Source organism: Canis lupus, chromosome 20, assembly GCF_003254725.2.
Source record: "Canis lupus dingo isolate Sandy chromosome 20, ASM325472v2, whole genome shotgun sequence".
Lineage (NCBI taxonomy): Eukaryota > Metazoa > Chordata > Mammalia > Carnivora > Canidae > Canis > Canis lupus.
This window is the reverse complement of record NC_064262.1, coordinates 21,131,538-21,150,428: the sequence shown is the minus strand read 5'-3', so window position 1 is coordinate 21,150,428 and position 18,891 is coordinate 21,131,538. Positions and strand designations below refer to the sequence as shown.

Sequence of the window (18,891 nt, the reverse complement as noted above, 5' to 3'; positions counted from 1 at the left end):
GGAGGGAGACTTGCAGAGAGCGCGACGCTGGCTGGCAGCTGCCTGTGTGCAAAGCCGCCATGGGCTTCATTTTTGTTCTTTATGTGCTGTTTCAGACTATAAGTGACGTATGTTTTGTCGATGCTACCCACCCCCTTCCTTCCTGGACAGCCCAGTAGATACCAGTATCCACATTAAAAGAGGAAACCTTGTATTTTCCTTTAAAATGTGCTGATGGGGGTGCCACGGTGGCTCACTTGATTAAGCATCTGCCCTCGGCTCAGATCCTGGTCCCAGGGTCCTAGGATTGAGCCCCAGGGGGCTCTCTGCTCAAGGGGGGAGTCTGCTTCTCCCTCTCTCCCTGCTCCTCCTGCCCCACTCATGCTTGCTCTCTCTTGAACAACATAAAATCTTTAAAAATAAATAAATAAAATGTGCTGCGGTGCAGAGAGTAGGTAGAGTCAGTAAGCATTTTGCTGGATTAAAAATCGTTTTAGGAACACTGATTTCAATTTACCCTAATTGAATATTCACTGGTAGGCTAAATGAAAACTTTAAGTGCTGTTTTACAAAGTTACGAGACAGGATTGCATTTGGATCTCGGCTACGCCACTAACCAGTTCTGTGACCCTAGGTCAGTTACTTAGTCTCCATGAGTCAATTTCCTTGTCTGTAAAATGGGTATAATAATCCCTACCGCTTCTCAGTGAGGATAAAATGAGACATCATTCCAAAAACAAGGGTTTAGCCAGTGCTTGGCATGGAGAAAGAACCGAGGAAGTGTGAGCTCCCTCCCCTTTCCCAAGTGCACCATAATATAATGTGATATTTAGAATTTTAATTCAGGCAATTACTTAAGTAGTAATTGCTATTTGTATTTACATAGCTGCTTTGATCCAAGAAGCTCAAAGGGCTTTACTAAATTTAGCATTTTAATAAATGTTTCATTTGCATTCCGTTGATTTTGTTTACCCACACCAAAACTTGGAATTTCCTAAAGCAAGACAGTCGGGCAAGTTAAAGGGAACGAGATGACAGCTTCACGTTCACAGGTGTCCCAGGTCTGAGCTTTATCTGTTTGTCTAGGATGTCGTGGCTCCCTGGGTCCTCGGGAATGAAACGGCAGTGAGGGACGAGAACACACGCCTGCTTCCTCGTTAGCTCCCTTTAGCTTCTGCTGAACTTCACCTCCACCACGCTCCTCGCAGGCTCTGGCAACCGAGGTATGTTTATTGCACCAATGAATTTATATATAATCAGCACAATAAACATTATTAAATTGCCGGAAGAAAATCAAAGCACGAAGCACGGCGCCAGTACTGAATTCTAATGATGCTGCATGGCCGTGATTGCACAGGGACAGGATCTTAACAAGCCTTGATTTGAGCGTTGGCATCCGCCTCACAAATCACATGGGCCGCTCCTCTCGTAATAGTGCTGAATATTGATAAATGTCTCTACCCTGCGCAACAGGGAAGTGGGTTTCTATTGGCAATCTTTACCAAAGTGTGTTTTTTCCCTTCTCTACACTCAAGGGTTTACCCTGAATGATTTAATTATAATTTTCCTTGTGTAAGACAAATTAAAGAGGAGAGTAGGAGTGTCGTGCCAAGCACATTATTTATCTCCTTAACAGATTGCAGCTCACCAAACCCCAGAGCTGCTGCTACAGCGGCTGCTCACAGGAGCCCGCAAAATACATGGGGGCAAGAGTCGGGGGGAGGGAGGTTTCCAAATGACACAGAAATATGTAGCCTAGGTGGGATTGTGAGACATCTACCACTTTAAAAAACAAAAACTCTTAGGATCCTGCCTTTTTCCAACACAGTTTCGCACAGAGCGTTCCTGAATCCTTTTAGGAAGAATTCTTAAGCTGTCACCTAAGACTGAGTCTGAAGGGCTAGATGATTATTCAGTGCGGCAGAGCCTCTTGCTTGTTCAGATACTGCTCTGGGAGAATGGGCGGCGGGGAGAGAATGTTACGTGGAAATCAATGGAGAGCCTGCAAAGTTACGTATTTCACAAATGCACTGGGAAGAAGGGACAAAACTTCTCCAAGGGACCCCTGTGACAGACATCAAGTCAGTGTCTAAGTGAAAACATTTTTATTGTGATAGCTTTCCTCTCTTACTTTTTTTTTTTCCCCTCTCTTACTTTTTAAACCATTTTCTACTACTTAAAGAGGGTATCACATTGACGATTTAAAAATAAATCGTAAGGTACAACGAGGTAAAGCCTCATTATCAGTACTTGTATGTACACAAAGCTGGTAACTAATAATTGAATTTTTAATGATCAATTCTGTAAGTTTCTAACTTTTGAATTATCTTGAACCTAGGGGGTGCTCATTTGTCTTGTTCACTGCATTCAGCTAAAATAGGCTAACGAGAATTTTCTTTTAGTTTAGCCCCAACTAGGGACCTACCCTGTAATATAAACTGAGAGAGCCAGGATATTAAGGAGTGGCATGTAATTTCATTAGTTGTTTCTTCTTTGCGTATAGAACTGGAAAATTCAGCCTGTTTTTACAGCCAGATTACAGCTCAGGAGAACCCAAATTATTTTCTGATCCATATTCTAATTTTTAGCAGGTAGTATATATAGTGAAGATTAAGCCTAACTGGTTTGCAGACAAGTGAGGATTATAAAAAAAAAAATCAAGCCAACTTATTCCCCTGGAATGAGACTATTAGATCCATTCACTTTCAAATATACCTGAAAACATAAAAAGGGCTATTCTTCTCCCACCTGCCTCATTGCTAATCTATCACCTGACTGCAGATATAGAACCTTTTAGAATGAAACCGAGCATACTGCATCTAAACAAGAAGAGTTTTCTGTGTCACAGGAAATCTGTGCAGGCTCCACCACTGCCGATAAGATTGCAACAAATATCTTAAGGGCATCAGTCGGCATTTTTCAGTGGATGGACTGTTCTGCCTATGGATCAAGATGTAATTCGATCACTCCATGGTAAATGGATGGCATCAACCTTAGACACCCAAAGCCAAGTACAGCAAAGGACAACAACCTAGAACCTTTTCTTTAAAGCTCTCTGAGGTTCAGTGTTATTTTTTTACTTGCAAAGACACTGTAAGAGGTGGTAAAGCAAGAGCAAAGATTGGCTTCCAGGTGTACAAAGCTATCCTCACATTTGGCCCAATGGCTCCACATAGATTCTTACTGTCCACCATTCTACCCTTCGAGTTCTTCTGAACAGGAGATTTGAAACATGTTTTACTTTACCTATGTCTGTCACAGAAGTTCCAAAATGATCTTAAAATGGTTGCAAGTTTCAGATAAAGCATCTATTACTCCCATCTCTCAGAACCTCTCACATTTTTCCTGCTTGAATGTCACACACACACACACACACACACACACACACACACACAAATATTCAGAGAGCGTTTTCTGTGATTACTGATCTTGAAATGGATAAAATGTTGCTGGTAGAAAGATACACATCTAATTAAACCCGTGGGCTTCTTAATGCTCAATAGTTGAAGAAATGTATGAAATTATATTTGTAATTGCTCAAGTGAAAAATATCATTTAAAAAAACTTTCACTGAGTCATTTTTATTAAAAAACAAAATATAGAATTTGTTTTTCCTGCTGGAAGTGACATTTACTATCACACATTACTTTGAAAGTTACTTTTCTTCTGTGTGGGGAAGCTGTGCATATGAAATAGATGGGAAACCGATTTAAAAATAGTACATTGAAAATAAAAGCTTTTAATTTTAGGAGCATTATATATATATAATTCATATATATATGTACTCCACTTCTGAAAAGCATTCAACAGTAGTATTAATGCTTCTGGGGTGTGAAGCTCCAATAACATGAATTAACAGCTTCATTTTCTTAGAACTGTCTGCTAACGGGATATATTCTGGATATTTCAGACTCGGCTTCGACTAACGTTCAAGCAACGCTGAGGGCAATCACAATATAGAAAGCCTTAACTTCCAGAGAGGAATACAGCAAGCGAGACAGCACCGCATTCCTCCCTGGGAGTTAAGGCTCTATTTTTTCAATCTGTGTACAGATGTGCATCCTAGGTGCACATACCCAGACCCCTTCCATCTCCAGCTCCTTCCAACCTTCACTGAGCATTTACCATGAAAAAGGTCGCGCAATTATGCAAAAGATGGGCTCCCTGCCCTCTAGGAGGGCAGAACGGAGAGGCTATGTTCTATCCTTTCTTGAACTGTGATTCAAAATTGCCAATACCAGACTCTACTACTCCCTTAGAAGGTAGGTAGGGCCCAGGTGTTGAGCTTGCATGGAGTGAGCACGGAGCACAAAGACTGAGCCTGGGACCCCTGACATCCAACCCATCCAGCGAGAAACTAACTCTGCCTGGCTTCTCAGGCTTAGGTCAGATATGTGTAACTGCTAATTCCATGTTGGGAAGGTGAAAATAATTAGACACTTCCCACCCAAACCATAGTGAACACCTTCTTAGGTCCTCTGATGTGCATTCAAGTCCCACGGATCCCATCAGGGATCGCTGAAATATGGCCGAGCAAGGCCACCCACCCGTCCCACCCTCCAGACCTCTTCAAACACATCTCAGCAGCTCATTCCTACCTTTCCCTTTTGGGGGTGTGGACTGAGAGCTGTCCATTGGTAGAGGCATGTGGGTTCATTATTAAGGAGGTCTTGGAAGGTGCAGAGGAGGAGACACATGTTGTGGTCAGATCCAAACTGCTGTGATTGCTGCCTGTGCTTTCTTCTGCCGAATGAGCACTTGTCACTTCTTTCCAGAGCTGCTGCAGTTCTGTTGGAATCATGCCTGAAACAAACAAATTGGATAATTAAATCAATTAACAGCTAATTCCGTCCTCTTCAAACAGTAATTAAATCAAAGAGTCAGTAAACAAAGCCTAGTGTTACGGGTTTTTTTGTTGTTTTTTTTGTTTTTTGATGTGTGCATTTTTTTTGCCCCCTCCCAACTAAGGCAAATACGGTAGTAACAACCGTGTCCTCCCACTGAACAGCCGAGTTGGAGTGCCCTTGTCACACATAAAAGACCTCCGTAAAAAGGATTCAAAACAGTTACTCTGCAAAGACAGTATGCCTTCATCTAAACTGTTGTTTCTAGATTTTTGAAAAGGAGTATAGATGTTATTGTATTTTTAGTCACAAAGAAGGGCTCGAAATAAATTTGTTCAACTATACTATTATGACAACACGAACCACAAAATGAATAATTTTTGTGCTTAAGTCTTAAATGATGACAAATAGCTTTGTTATTAAATATAGTTTTTATTAATCACTTTTAGACATAAATTATGAATTCATATCGTCTTCCTGAAATGCTTTTCAACTTTTAACATTCAAATTGATTATACTATGATTATTTCATTAACACACCTATCTTCCTCATTAATTTTGGTTTCTAGTACCACATGCTTAATTGATGGATGTGTCTACTGAGAAACTGTGTAACTTTTTTTTTTTAACAAGTAACACTATTATTACTGTCATTTCTTAGATCAATGCTAATGAACCATTGCAGAATAAAATGCAAACGTAAAATAAATTTGGAGTAATCAAGTTCTCTTGTTTCTTAAGGGGGTCAAAATGGACAGGAATCTTAAGGAGGAAGGGTCAAATCTGTATTTTCCCCAAGAGGAGATACAATCAGTATGTCAATCTCACTACTATGGCCTCATAACCTTTATTTTAGAGGCAGGCATGCCTCTACAGCCCACCCTTTCCAGATCCTACCTCAATGCATCTGCTGGTGCATGCATGTGCAGAAGAAGAAGATTCTAAATGGTAGCTAACAACAATAAACAACAACAGCCGTTCCTTCAAAAGGACAGTGAGAAGAAATCATCAACCTTGTACGGCATAAGGCAATTCCACATTAGAAGTGGATGTCTGGATTGCAGTTCATTGTTTCAATCAACTGTAACACAGCTATCCTAGAAAGCCTGCCATTTTCTGACTCTATAGCAGCACCCGAAACAGGCGTGTTTCTTACCAAACCTAAGCTATTGAATTAAAAAAGAAGGCTGTGTGCATTATATTCATTTGAAACACATAATAAAAAATGCCAAGGTCTAAATTTAATTTATTTTTGTCATTTAGAATACAATGGATAGATAATCATCTCAACGTGATCAGCCAAACATCTTTACTTTGCTAAACTGTTAAAGATTTTAATTATGCTAGCATTGGAGAGCACTGGTCTAATGAGGCGATGGACTCCAGAGAATCCGAGTGGTTAAGAACTGTGAAATGAGTCTGATAGGATTTTTTTATATTCACCGTGGATCGTTTGCATATCAAAGAGGAGTAAATTATTGCACAGCAGACCAATAACCTTCCCCGCCTTTCTGAGAGGAGCGTTAACAAAAACAGTTGGTCTCTCCTAACGGTTCTCCACGAAAATGTTCAAATGCTCAAGTATTTGCAATTAATATATATTATAAAAGGAGGCTTCAAATGATGCATTAAGTGGTCAGATATTCTTAGAACGCATCCTCGACAGCCAAGTCGGTTTTCTTCTTCCTTCATAAAAATCAAATGCCAATTATATTTTGATGGATTTTGTCCCAAATGAGCATTTAGTTATTAGGCATATTCAATTATTACTTGTCCCCTGAAATTAAGCCTCAGAGGCAAATTAAACAAAGGGAAAGGTCACTCTACAATCCCGTGTCCGGTCCTGCTGCATCTGAGCTATTATTTTCAAACACCTTCCGAAGTGACATGTGGGATGTGTTTGTAGCTAACAGGCCTGCCACCAATGTCCGCACACCAACAATTACCTGTGAATATGGCTGACCCTCCGACCACTGTTTACTCAATTGAAACAATAGTGAATAGGCTTGTCTGTTGATGATAGCATATTGATATAAAGCCACACAAGTCAACACCTATTTTTATTTTCTGGGGAGTAAATACACATGAAAAGAACAAGCTGCCTATTTTTCAACTCAAACTAATTGATTTCTGGGTCAGCTGCATGGGAAGTGAAAAAAAATGGAAGAACACTGTTTCTAACAACTGTGTTAACACTTTCCCTCCAAGAAAAGCGTTAACTTTGGAGGTTTTAAAATTTGTAAGCTGTTTATCCAGCAAATAAAGACAAAGGCAAATGTGCTGCTACACTTGTTACACCGACAGAGTACATTAGTTAGTGTTCCTCTGCTCTCCTTTTATTCCAGTGGGCTGGCAAATCCATCACTCACAAGGGGAAACAGTAAATAAAACAGTAACTCACTGACAAACAGGTGTACTTTTGGGTCAAATTTCACTGTGATAATTACATTTAAGGACATTCTCATCAGACTTCCAGGGAGCAGTCAAATCACTCTCCATCAATGCTACACCTTGTTAGTGATGTTAAACTATTACTTCGAGGCATACTATCTACCGGAGGATGCTATTATTTGACAGCCATGATCTCGTGATAGAATTAAGACAGATAAAAGGCAGGCTAGTCACTCATCAGACTAAATACGATAATCAACTTTCCAAAAAGCATCACGCATTTCTTCCAATATGGTAGACAGGAATAACAGTACCAGCTTAAACAAATTCATTAAGAGGAATACATCTCCAGCATGTAATCTCTATAGTTCGTATCCTCAAAATTAAGAAGTCAGGATGCTACTGAATATCAGGGGCTCAGATGCTTCGAGAGACCAGGGGGAAAAGTGTATGTGCTAATTATGCAAAACAGAGAAGGCCCTACAATCCTCTTACAAACAACAAAAAACGTCCCTCCTACTTCATACCATAAAACCTTCAGGAAGGGAAAAAAAGAAGGCCTCACAATATTACTTTCTATCTATTCATACTTTCATATTTATACACGTTTAAGGTGACTTCGCCAAGGCCCGGAGCAGGTATGTAAAAGAATCGTGATGACCGTATCACAAAGTGGCCATTACCGGCATTTGTAACACATAACCCCTGTGCCTTGCTACATTTCTTTTTCCAGGACAACCGACCCCTTCATTATAAAAGAAAATGCAGACACTGGCTTAAAAAATGTATGTTGTGGGGACAGTTGACAGATTACTGCTCATGGAACTCAATTTTACAACCCCAGGTATCACTGGCTCAAAGACAAACAGAGTTGATCAACCTCTTTTTGTCCTTGTACATCCATACCCAGGTGACCATGTTCAAGCAAGCAGAAAGTTGATTTAAACCTCATAATGACATCAGTTTTAAGCCATCATGTCTCTGATAAAAAAAAATTGTGTTGTAGTCCAACACGACTGAATTCTCAAGCCACTTTGGGCGAGGGGAAAGGAGAGAAAGAACCAACCTCTGGATTCTGCAAAAGATGGCATCGACGCAGGTAGCTCACTCCACTGCCACAACCTGACTCCCGAAATACTGTATATTTACATTTATGTATCTTGGGCACACCTAAGGGCATCCCTTAGATGTTAAATATGCTTCCTCTTAATGTTGCAGGGGCTAATAGTTATAGCAGATTGCTAAGCATATCAATCAATGCCATGACTAGTGAATTACCTACTGGTGTCTCTGATATGTTACTGCAGAGATTACACTTCATGCATCACCACATTCATTTCTTTCACATTACACATGAGCTTGTCTTGTCACTGCCCAATTGCCCTCTTTTGGACAGCTTAACTGATGTACTATAACAATGAACCTTAGTGAGCAAACTTAATAGTATAGGAGCAGTGGGAAAAGATGAGAGGTTGAAGCCCAAGTCCAGTGGGTGTGTCAGAACAGCCTGCGATGTTTCCAACAATAAACCTGAAGGTGTAATTAATGCACGTTAGGACATTTTGCAAGCACAAAAAAATACATTAGCCGATGTGTCCTTTCTTCTCCCCTCGTACTGCTCTGTTACCAAATCTTCTATTTTGACAGCCACAGAGATGCTGATTATGGATCCAGTGGTTGAGCAGTAAAGGCAAAAAGAGGAGGAGGGACATTAGAGGAGAAAGCCCCAGTTTGAACACTGGAAACATAAACAAAAACAGAAAACCCCGGAAGAGATACAAGTTGGGTGTGGTTGACTCAAGAGAGAAGATTCGAATGGAGACATGCCTCACTGGTTCCACTTGACACCAAAAGTTGCTGAACAGATGAGAATGTCTTACTCACCACGAAGGGTGAAGGTGGTGCCACATTTTCAACCCTCTTCAGAAGGCAACTGAATCCAAGACACCAAAGACCTTAGCTATCAGACTTTAAGGCCCATACGTGTACATCCAAGACTACTACAACTGCCAAGACCAGACGCCTTGAGGAGGTGACTGAAATGTGTGAACTGTGTATAGGATGTGGGGGGGGACTGTATTGCCAAACATGTCATGACTCTTTCTGCTTTCCTTTCATACTTCCCTGTGTTCTGGTTCTGAATAATCTCATGTGCGTTCACATCACACATGGCAAAGAGTTGTTTCAACCATGAGGATGTCCTAAAATGGCTAGAATCCTCATTTGTTTCTGATGTCCAACACCCACTGTAATAACAAGTCAATGGCCTTTCGAAAGAAATTTTTAAATCCGTGATATCTTGTTCCTTTGCAAGGAACTCTAGTTTTTGAAGAACAAGAGGGAGAAATACTACCTGTTCGGATGAGTGCAGAACTTGCTAAAAAAAAATCAACAGATGAATGCAAACAAGAAAACCCAACAAAAGAGATTAATCCTAACATACAGAATAAACCCTGAATTTATCCCTAGAACTTAGGAAGTGGCATTTAAAAAGCATCACTAAGCTTTAAAACAGAATGAATTACAATGACGGAAAATATAACTTACAGTGGCTAAACAAGGCTAAACAAGCCTTCAGGAAAATTCATCTGTGATTCCAAACTGACAGTGCCTGATTGGATTAAAATGCTCTGTAAATCAAAGTAGCATTGCCTTCTCCTACTCTAAGAATGTGCAACAGTGGGATTCCTCTGCTACTGCTCAGCATCACACCACTCCTCGTCTTCATTTTGGCATCAACAAGCAAGTCCTTTATCTTCTACAAAGGTCCATCCTTAGGACCTCAACCAATCTTCTCTCTGAAGTCTGTATATGCTGGTTTTAGATGGACCATGTCCTTACTGATGAGCTGGAGTCGACCACCCGACAGCCCGCCACCTCTGACCCAACGTCTCCGCAGAGTGGTGCCCACCTGCTGTGTAATGGGTGCTTACCTTGAGCAAGGGGCTGGAGGGGAAGGGCAGGCTGCCCTGGCTGAATTGTAAGAAGGCCTTGGCGCTGTAGAGATAAGAGGTGCTGCTGCTGTAGCTGCTGCATCTGGAGGAGCTGCTGCTGAAAAGCCAACTGCTGGGTAGCCACCTGCTGCTGCTGTAAGAAATCAGGGAGAGGAAAATGAGATGGCCACGTCCTGAGGAAGGCTCAGAGTATGGATGTTTCAAAACACGCCGTCATCGTCAAACATCAACGATGGCTGCTGGGGTCTAGGGAGGGCTCAGTGTTGGGGCTGGTGCGAAAGGGACAGGACATCACACGTCTGAAGAGAATGGGTGGGGAGTGGGGGAGGGTGGTGGCTGGATGTTCCCTCTCGGCTGCCAGGGGCACAGAAAAAAATAACTCGTTGATCAAGTCCGCTTTTCCTACAGTTTGAAAGGCCTGAGTGTTTATAGTCGAGATGTGAACTTCCAGACTTTGAAATGTTTAATTATTCATGCTACAGAGAAGGAATGCACCATTCTGGTCTGGAGGGATTTGAACCCTGGACCTCTGAGAGTATAGAAGAATAAGCTGCCTTCCTCTTGCCTGCACCGGGAGCTTTTAACTACTCTGTTTATCACTCCTGACATAAATAAATGAGAAAAAATCAGACCTTTGAAGAAGAAAAACTTCATCTAATATTGTTAATTAGCCATGACAAACGATGAAATAACATTGTAAATCTTTCATAGAAACAGCCACTAGATTTTAATTACACACATTCATAATTTAGCAAACAACATCGTACTCGACTGTGAGTGTTTAATATGAAGGACACTTTAAGCTTCAGATGCCTTAACTTGGCTTTAGTTTCAGAAACCCCCAGGTCCGCTGGCCTGTCCTGCTTCCCCACCCGCTTTGTTCTTGAAAAGAAGGGGCTTTACGGTATGATAAATATCTTTTTGTTGATTGGACAATGACAGGAGGAAAACTTTTGTTGTGTAAAACATCAATACATCATTCCTGTGTTTAGCAGGCCTCGCTCTAGCCAAAAAAAATTAATGTAGATTTCCTCAGTAATTATCTGAGTGATAGAAAGATAATACAGTGCAGTAGTACAATAAATAGAAGGAAATTATCTAATATCCTTAATCTGCTAGGAATCAAATCGAGGTGGAGGTCTTAGCCACATTATGGCTAACAATTATGAAAGGAAAATTAACCCTTCCCAAACTGTAGCCAAAAAAAAAAAAAAAAAGACCCTTTAAGGAAAAAAAACAAAAACAAAAAAAACACAACAAGATCCATTTTCCCAATTCTGAGTATCACTCAAAATATCAGGAAGACTTCTGTAACTAAGAGGGACTATACAACCCTTTCAGAGCTTCTAATAACTATACTTTACAAACAACTGCATTCACTTAACCTAACACATGACCTTTATCTGATATATCCATAAAATGGTATGTGTATCAAGACCTTCTGATGCCAAGTTCAAAGGAAGAGAAAAATGGTGGTTTCCTTTCGGTCTCCGAGCAGTTTATTTTACAGTAAAAACCATCATTCTCCTATTAGCAACCAATTTCAGACTTACTACCATGCCACTGAGAAAGTTAATTGAGTTTCACTCCAAAAAACAAATTCTATACCACTAACAACAAAAATTTAAATAAATTTAAATGAAAAGCCAGTGTTTTCATTTTAAGAACAGCATGCATAAAATGATCCAATTGTTTTCACCCCTTCCCATGTTATCACATTAATGTAAAACCCAATGATAGTTATATTCATGTCAAAATGATTTTTTCATTTCTTCAACAGATATTAATTCATGACACTTAAAAAAAAAACAGAAGGAAGGAAGAGAAGAAAAAACATGGATACAATGAAAGATGGGGGAACCAGCGCTTCGTGAAGTAGAAAAGAATGGAAAGGGGGCGCCCGAGTTTGGGGAGGGTGTTTCCTGTCTTACTGTAAATGAAATGTTTAAAAAATTTTGTATTTATATAAAATGACTGATGGCTTTTCTGTTGTCTCTCTGGCCATCCCTAGGAAAAGCTCATGAAAGCTGTCCACGTTTGAAAAGCCAGGATATAAAAGTATACAAGGCCCATTGTCCAAAGAAAGAATTTAAAAGCAACACTGGTTGCCAAACTGTGTTCCCCACCCAGTTACCAAACACAGGATACGAGCCCGTTTGTTTACTTCTCACAATTGAATGCATACAAAAAAGGTCTCCGAGCAGTCCCCTGGACAGGTCAGTAGTCAGTGTTAAAATGCTAAAATGCCCTGATAAACCTTGCATTTCAGATCCCCTCCCTAGAGCTGCAGTCAAAGGTCTGTTTTCCTTTCTTCGGCTCCTCCCTGCTGCCTAACATAAACTGTCATAACTGCCTGGACAAACGGCCCTTTTAAAACAATCAACTTAGCCTACCTCACCCGCACAGGATGGGATCTTTTTTTTTTTTTTTTTGGTAGCTTGACTGAAAATTAATTCTGCCTTCAATTTTCCACACCCATTCTGTCAAATATTAACAAGCAGTCACTTCAATAGCTGTATGGGGCTACAGAAGCTCTACCTCCTAAGAAGGTCTTAGGGCCAACTGGATGGAGAGCCTAACTTTCTCAAGGAAACATCTCGAGGCAACTCTGGAAAAAAGTTGAGTGAAGGTACATTGTTCTGGCTAGGGATCAAGTGTCTCACTGCAGGGGTAATCTAAAGAGGGAGAAAGGTGGCAGTGGTGGCAGGAGGGGTGGGGTGGGGGCTGATGATTCAAAATTATGAGCCACTAATGACTAGGGATTCAGCACATTAATACACTTGTTCCATCTGTCATCATCCAAGTTCAAACCTTGTTAAAATCAGAACCACCAGTCCACATTGTGAAATTGCTACCATGTGACTCTACTTCATCGTGGCACAAAAGGACCACCACCTGCATGATAATTTCAGGAGCTGACCACCGCCCCCCCCCCCCCCCCCCCCGCCCCTTACACCTCAGGAAAACAAGGATCTCTTAATCACTGTTACAAAAGCTCTCGGCCAAATCCACCGGCGCAGTGAACATACAGTCGCATCCAAGGAGACCTGCCCGCTCGTCTGCCTACCCCTCGGGATGTTAAAGCAACCTACACCTTGCATCACCTTAGCCTTGGACGTGGATGACAAAATGCGGCCACAGCAAACCTCGTGTCCTGGAGGTGCTAAAATGCTACTATAATGTCTCACCTTCTTCTTGTTCAGATACAAAGTGCTCCCTTCCCAAACTCAGGCACCACCATCATCTTTGTGTGCCAAGATGCCCCCTTTCTGACAGCAGCAATTTGGGAGAGTTAACTTTCATCCTTCCTTCTGCCATGTAACTTTCCCCTTCACATTTCTTTATCTGCCCTCTGAGCTCATCTGAACTTTCATGTGCTCTCAGCGTGCAGACATGCATTCCAAACTCTGTCTAACAGACCAAATAAGAGGTTAATAAGAAGTGGCAACAGAAAGAAAAAACACAATCCCTGGTAACTGATAAGAATGACAGTGGCAGCCCTTTTTTGTTTGTCTTCAAATATAGAGTTAAAGATCTTTAAAAAACTAAATTTTGATGCCTTTGAAAAGAAAGAAGCACAAAATAACAACAGGGGGTTATTGCCTGGGAGCCACAGGGGAGAAACTCCATAATTCTTATTCTCCCTTTTGAAGGCTGTTAGAAATCTGATTCAAAAAAGCAACAGCAGAAGGGGAAACCTCTTGAGGCTGTAACCATTTCCTGTGATCATGCATAATGTGCTTCAAAAGTGGGTTTTTACCAATTCTGTTGATCAATTGCACCTCCTTCATATCCCTTCTTTTTTCTGCTGTGTTTACATCTGATGTGACTCAATGACAAGCACTGTCTGAGGCTGTGAAACGGGCCTGTCATGTTGATTTATGGGCGCATCAAACCACAACTTGTCCAAACTGAAGCTCGCAGTTCATTAATTAGAGAGTTGTGACTTTGAAGTCAGCTTTCAGACTGTGGTTTTTAACATTTGGCTTAATTTATATGCTCTTGAATGTGGATCTCTAAGGAAAAAAACTGAAATTCCCTTCTTGTCTTTGAACTTCTTTTGACCGCACAATAATCATTTCTTTGTCCAGAGTGATGCCTGCAATCCCAGAGTCATTAACGCGCATTGAACTGCCACTGATGAGTAAGCCCTACTGAATTAGAAAAACAGCCAGCAAAACAAAGCTGAGAGCCTTCTGCACAGTGATATCTCACAATTACATGCCTTCCCTCCCTGTGCCATTTCCATTTTAATTACTGTTAGTCCTTTAGATTTACATTTTAGACACTTTTTAATCTGTTCCCTTTTTTTATTATAGCAGCACCCGGTAGCGCGCCACTGTACTTAAGGGTTGTGTCAGCATTTTCATTAAAGCACCTCCTCCCCTTCACCCCAAAACTGCCCCTGCTCTGCAGGGGTTTCCATCCAGGCTGCTAGACGGGACTCTGGGGTGAAAACTTGGCAAGGCATGGATAAAGTACCCAATTTATGTTGAGGGAGGAGCCGGCAAAAGGAAAATGTTGGGCCGTTCCCAGCATGGAAAATGAGCGCTGCCTGCCATCCCCGCTCACGTGAGTGACAGGCGGGGACGGGGACAGTCACCCAGCAAGGCTCCTTCCAAACTAATGCGAGTGGTCGCCCGCTGAAGGCTGGGGAAGAGGTCGTTCAAGTGGCCTGGGAGCTGTTTTTCAAACTAGGAGAAGAGTGAAACGGAAAGCATCCCAGTCCGCTGTAAAAACGTGAGGAGGGAAGTGCCACTGGGTACCTCCGAAATGAGCAGAGATGGTACAAGGTGCACACGGACACTCCCCCAACTGACTGGTCCTCACCAGCATGGAATCGTGTAGAAAGGGAGATGGGGGAAACTCTCCTGGGGAAGGCCTTGTCACTCGGGGAGCAAACACTGTCACCTAACTGGTGGTGGGGGGGGGGTGGGGCGGAGGTCGGCAGTCCAGGAACCGTGTGCTCTTACAAAGTGCTGTGCACATGGAAGCTGCTGTGATGCAATGGTCTGTGTCAGGGAAAAACACAAGTCGCCCAAGTTCAGAGGAGTTGTCCCGTAAGCCGCACCATCTCACCACCCCTATCTATCTCGAGCAATGACTATTCATTTATAACTTGAGAGAAGTAGTTAAAAGGAGACAGGAGCATTTACTCTTGGTATAACTTTTCTGTTGTCTGATCTCACAAGAGACGCTTCTTAGAAAGGAAAGGGCTATCCCCACACACCCAAGCTGTCTGAGCTGGAGAAGAATCTCATGGGATGCCTCTAGGTGAAACTGTGCTGCCCCCAGGTACATCTCGGCCCCCAGCAATGTCAGCCTGGGGCGGGGCGGGGGTGGGGTGGGGAGTGGCCCATCCCTCGGGTTCGGCCCATCAGCCCAGTCCACCTCCTGGTGCTCACAGGCGGTACACCTGCAGCGGTGACAGCAAATGTGTGGCAGCAAGCAAACGGAACCCGGACAGATCTCAGAGAAAACAAGACGATAACTCTTGGTCTGAAAGCTGTGAACCGATAGCTCAGTTGTGCAATCATTTAAGAGATGAATGACAGTTTAATAGCCACTAGATAGTCCTCTGGGATCTGTGGTTTGAAAGTAAAATATGTATTGTCGGTACCTCTTTAGGCTGTTTTCCAGCATGTTGTTGTTGTAAAAGTTGAAGCTGCAACTGTTCCTGTTGTTTTTTATAAAACTCTTGAAGCTGCTGCTACAAAGGAAAGAGAGGACGGTAAGTAACAGAGGGGAGCGCCAACCCACTGTCCCTTTCGGTGCCATACACAACTGTGATTTGAAAAATAGCATCCTTTTATCTGTAATGGCCTGACCTTTAGTTTGAAACTCGACAATAAATTTCAGTGCACGCTGACTATTCTTGGCATTATTGTTTGAAAAGTAATCTCCAAAATGAACTGATGAAAAACATACCATTTTCTACACAAACTAATTAAAATAAGGCAAGGAATGACCTTTGATTGTACAACAAAGCCCGAGTGCCCTTGCTGAGAGAGTCTGGTGAATCTCTACTGTGAAAAGTGCGCATGCTTTCTGAATGATGGGGCCGGGTGGTGTGGCGGGGTGTGCAGTATCTGCATCGACAGCGTGGGTAGCTCACTCTGCCTCCTGTCCCTCACCATCTCACCCCAGCACTTCCGTCACTCTAGTTCTGAATCTCATCTCTTTGGTTCAGGTGTCCGTGAAGTCTGAATGTTAGGTCCCTATGGCACAATGGCAGCCAAAAGTTCATTTCAGCATCAGCATACATGAAAGAAGTAAAGTGAACTCTGCACCTTAAAGGTAACCAACTCTGGAAGGTCTCTTTATGTTTAAAAGAAAAATTCTATGAGCCTCTGAGTTGAAATGGGGACTTCAAGAGCTGTCACATTTAAACCTGCTCCTAATGTGCTCCCCATTTTGCTTTGATTCACACCATTTAGAAGCCTCTGGGCTTACCAAATAAAAGAGCGTAAAGCCACATAAGCCTAAAAGATCTTATTTCTACCAAGTCCAATTACAGCCCTAATCGCAGTCCATCGGGTCCTCTCCAAGCCCAAACCCTAGTTGCTTGGGCAGGGATTCCCCCCCCCCCCTTCCTAGGATGCAAATAAAATCGATTAGTCAGGGGCCCCATCTGTGTCCTGCTCTGGCCACCTTGCTCTGCTTTTTCTTCAATGGGGGAAGGAGCTGATCAGGTGCAGGGAACTGTGAATGGAGTCCCAGGCCCTGGGAGGAGGAGGATGGACGGTTACCTGTTGGAGCATGAGGGCCTGCTGTTGCTGGAGGAGGACCTGGAGCTGCTGAGGGCTCAGCACTTGTTGCTGGAGGATCTGCTGCATTTGCTGGGGAGTGATAACTTGAGGTGTCATCATAGCCACTGACACGGGAACCTAGAACGTTAATGAAGGATAAATAGGAAGCCAGGAAATTGCACGCACGCAGCACTCAGCCTTCCGGGGTCAGCAGCAGACTGTCAGGAGCCTGCTCCAAGAACTGACCGGTTTCCCACGCACAGTGTATTTATCTGGAGGGGATGCAGCAACAAATCCTATTTCATCTATTATGGAGTTGATGTGAAATCAAGAAAAACAAGAGAAGACCTCGTGGCACTGACAAGGTGTGCAGACAGCCTTGTCTTGCAAACAGACGAGGAGTAGAGACTTAACAGATGCCATCTGGAGGCAGGTTAGAACCACCTCGGTTTCAGATGAAGAATGAATCTTCGGTGGCAATTATCTCTGGGAAAAGTTTAATGCAAACTTGAATTTTGTTTTAGGGAACAAGGCAGAGGAGAACCAGTACGTTCTTGGCAGGAGCTACTATGATCCCCTTCCCCTGGGGACTGTGAGTTTTAAGAACAATCAACGAATGTTCAGTCTTGTGGGTGCCTGAACCCTGGGTGCACCTCGCGGACTTCAACGCAGACCTTTCCTATGATGCCTTTTACCCTTCCTGATTCACTCGGCACACAGATGTCTCCATTCTTTCATATTACGTGTGATACCATTAAAAGCTGCTTTCCATGACATTTCGGTGACAAACAGCTACAGTGATGAACTTGATAGCATTTCATATTTGCAACTGTTAACACGTTTCTGCACGGGCATCTTTGCAAGGAACCTGCACACTGTATCTGAAAGGATGATGTCTTGTTCAGATAAAACACTGACATTAAAATGACAGGCTGTCTTGGCCAAGGTTACACAAATTGTATTCAAGCGGATACCTAATGACAATGCTATGAATTCTGCAAGCTTTCTAGAATGTAATTTAGCTATTCAAAATAATCACTGCACTTGTGTTTAATTTGCAGACTACATGAGAACCATTTTGTCAGTCCCCGTAACACAAGAAGACTATTTCATGAAAAATCGCCCCCCCCAAATAAAAAGATAAGAAAAAAAAAAAAAACAATGAAAGAAAAGACAAAACCTGTATGTCTTCTAACAGTAATATTTAAGCATCTTACTTTTCTTTGGTTTCTAATCAAACATGTGACAGCAAGAAGCTAGAAGCAGTAAAGGATATACTTTGTTAAAAAGGATCTCCTGTCATCTCATGTATTACAATAAAAGGTAATAACATGTTTTGCACTTTGCCTGTGTGCCACTTAAAAAAAAAAAATCTGGCAGACAATAGCTGATCAGAAGATAAAAGAATTAAAAAATCTTTCAGGGGAGCAGTAAGCAAAAGGGAGAAATGCAGTATTAATTTTATGTAACATAATGTCTTAATATGCAGTTTATCTTGACTTTTTCACATGATTTGTCCTGTCATTTGCATAGCGAGCTCTCATTCCTAATTTCACAGTCATTATGCACTGATGTCCCGATTTCTCAGCATCACTAATTTTGATGAACTAAAAATGGTTCCTGAAGGTCAGATTCATGTACAGTGAACATCCTCTACTGTTGTTGTGGGCATGTTTTGTGTGTGTGTGTGTGTGTGTGTGTGTGTGTGTGGCGGGGGGGGGGGGGATGTTTACATGCAAGTTTCGCATTGTTTGGAAGACACCGGCTAGAACATTTGAAAAATTTCATTAACCTAACTCTGGAAGGTCATCAACGAATTCTTCCTATTGCAGTGGCCTTTTAAGTGTAGATGTAGATACACTGTAATTTAAAACAGATGGGCATGTCTGAATATTTTTATATGCAAAAAGGGACAGATGTATATGAATGGATAAATTATCCTTTTAAAAAGATACTTCACAGCACGAAAATATC

The 18,891-nt window shown here is 42.0% G+C and overlaps 1 protein-coding gene across 15 annotated transcripts in view; it reads right to left on the bottom strand.

The window, feature by feature from the left end:
* FOXP1 (forkhead box P1) overlaps window positions 1-18,891 on the bottom strand; it is a 375,390-nt gene that overhangs the window by 77,284 nt on the left and 279,215 nt on the right. For 12 of the 15 annotated variants that reach the window (XM_025456558.3, XM_025456571.3, XM_025456567.3 and 9 more), the window contains 4 exons: window positions 16,918-17,055; window positions 15,789-15,878; window positions 10,148-10,301; window positions 4,578-4,782 (listed from right to left, as the gene is read on the bottom strand). In XM_025456558.3, coding sequence (XP_025312343.1) covers window positions 4,578-4,782; window positions 10,148-10,301; window positions 15,789-15,878; window positions 16,918-17,055 — 587 coding nt within the window. The remainder of the gene's footprint in view (window positions 1-4,577; window positions 4,783-10,147; window positions 10,302-15,788; window positions 15,879-16,917; window positions 17,056-18,891) is intronic. The other 3 variants (XM_025456565.3, XM_025456561.3, XM_049098141.1) reach the window with 1 other exon arrangement.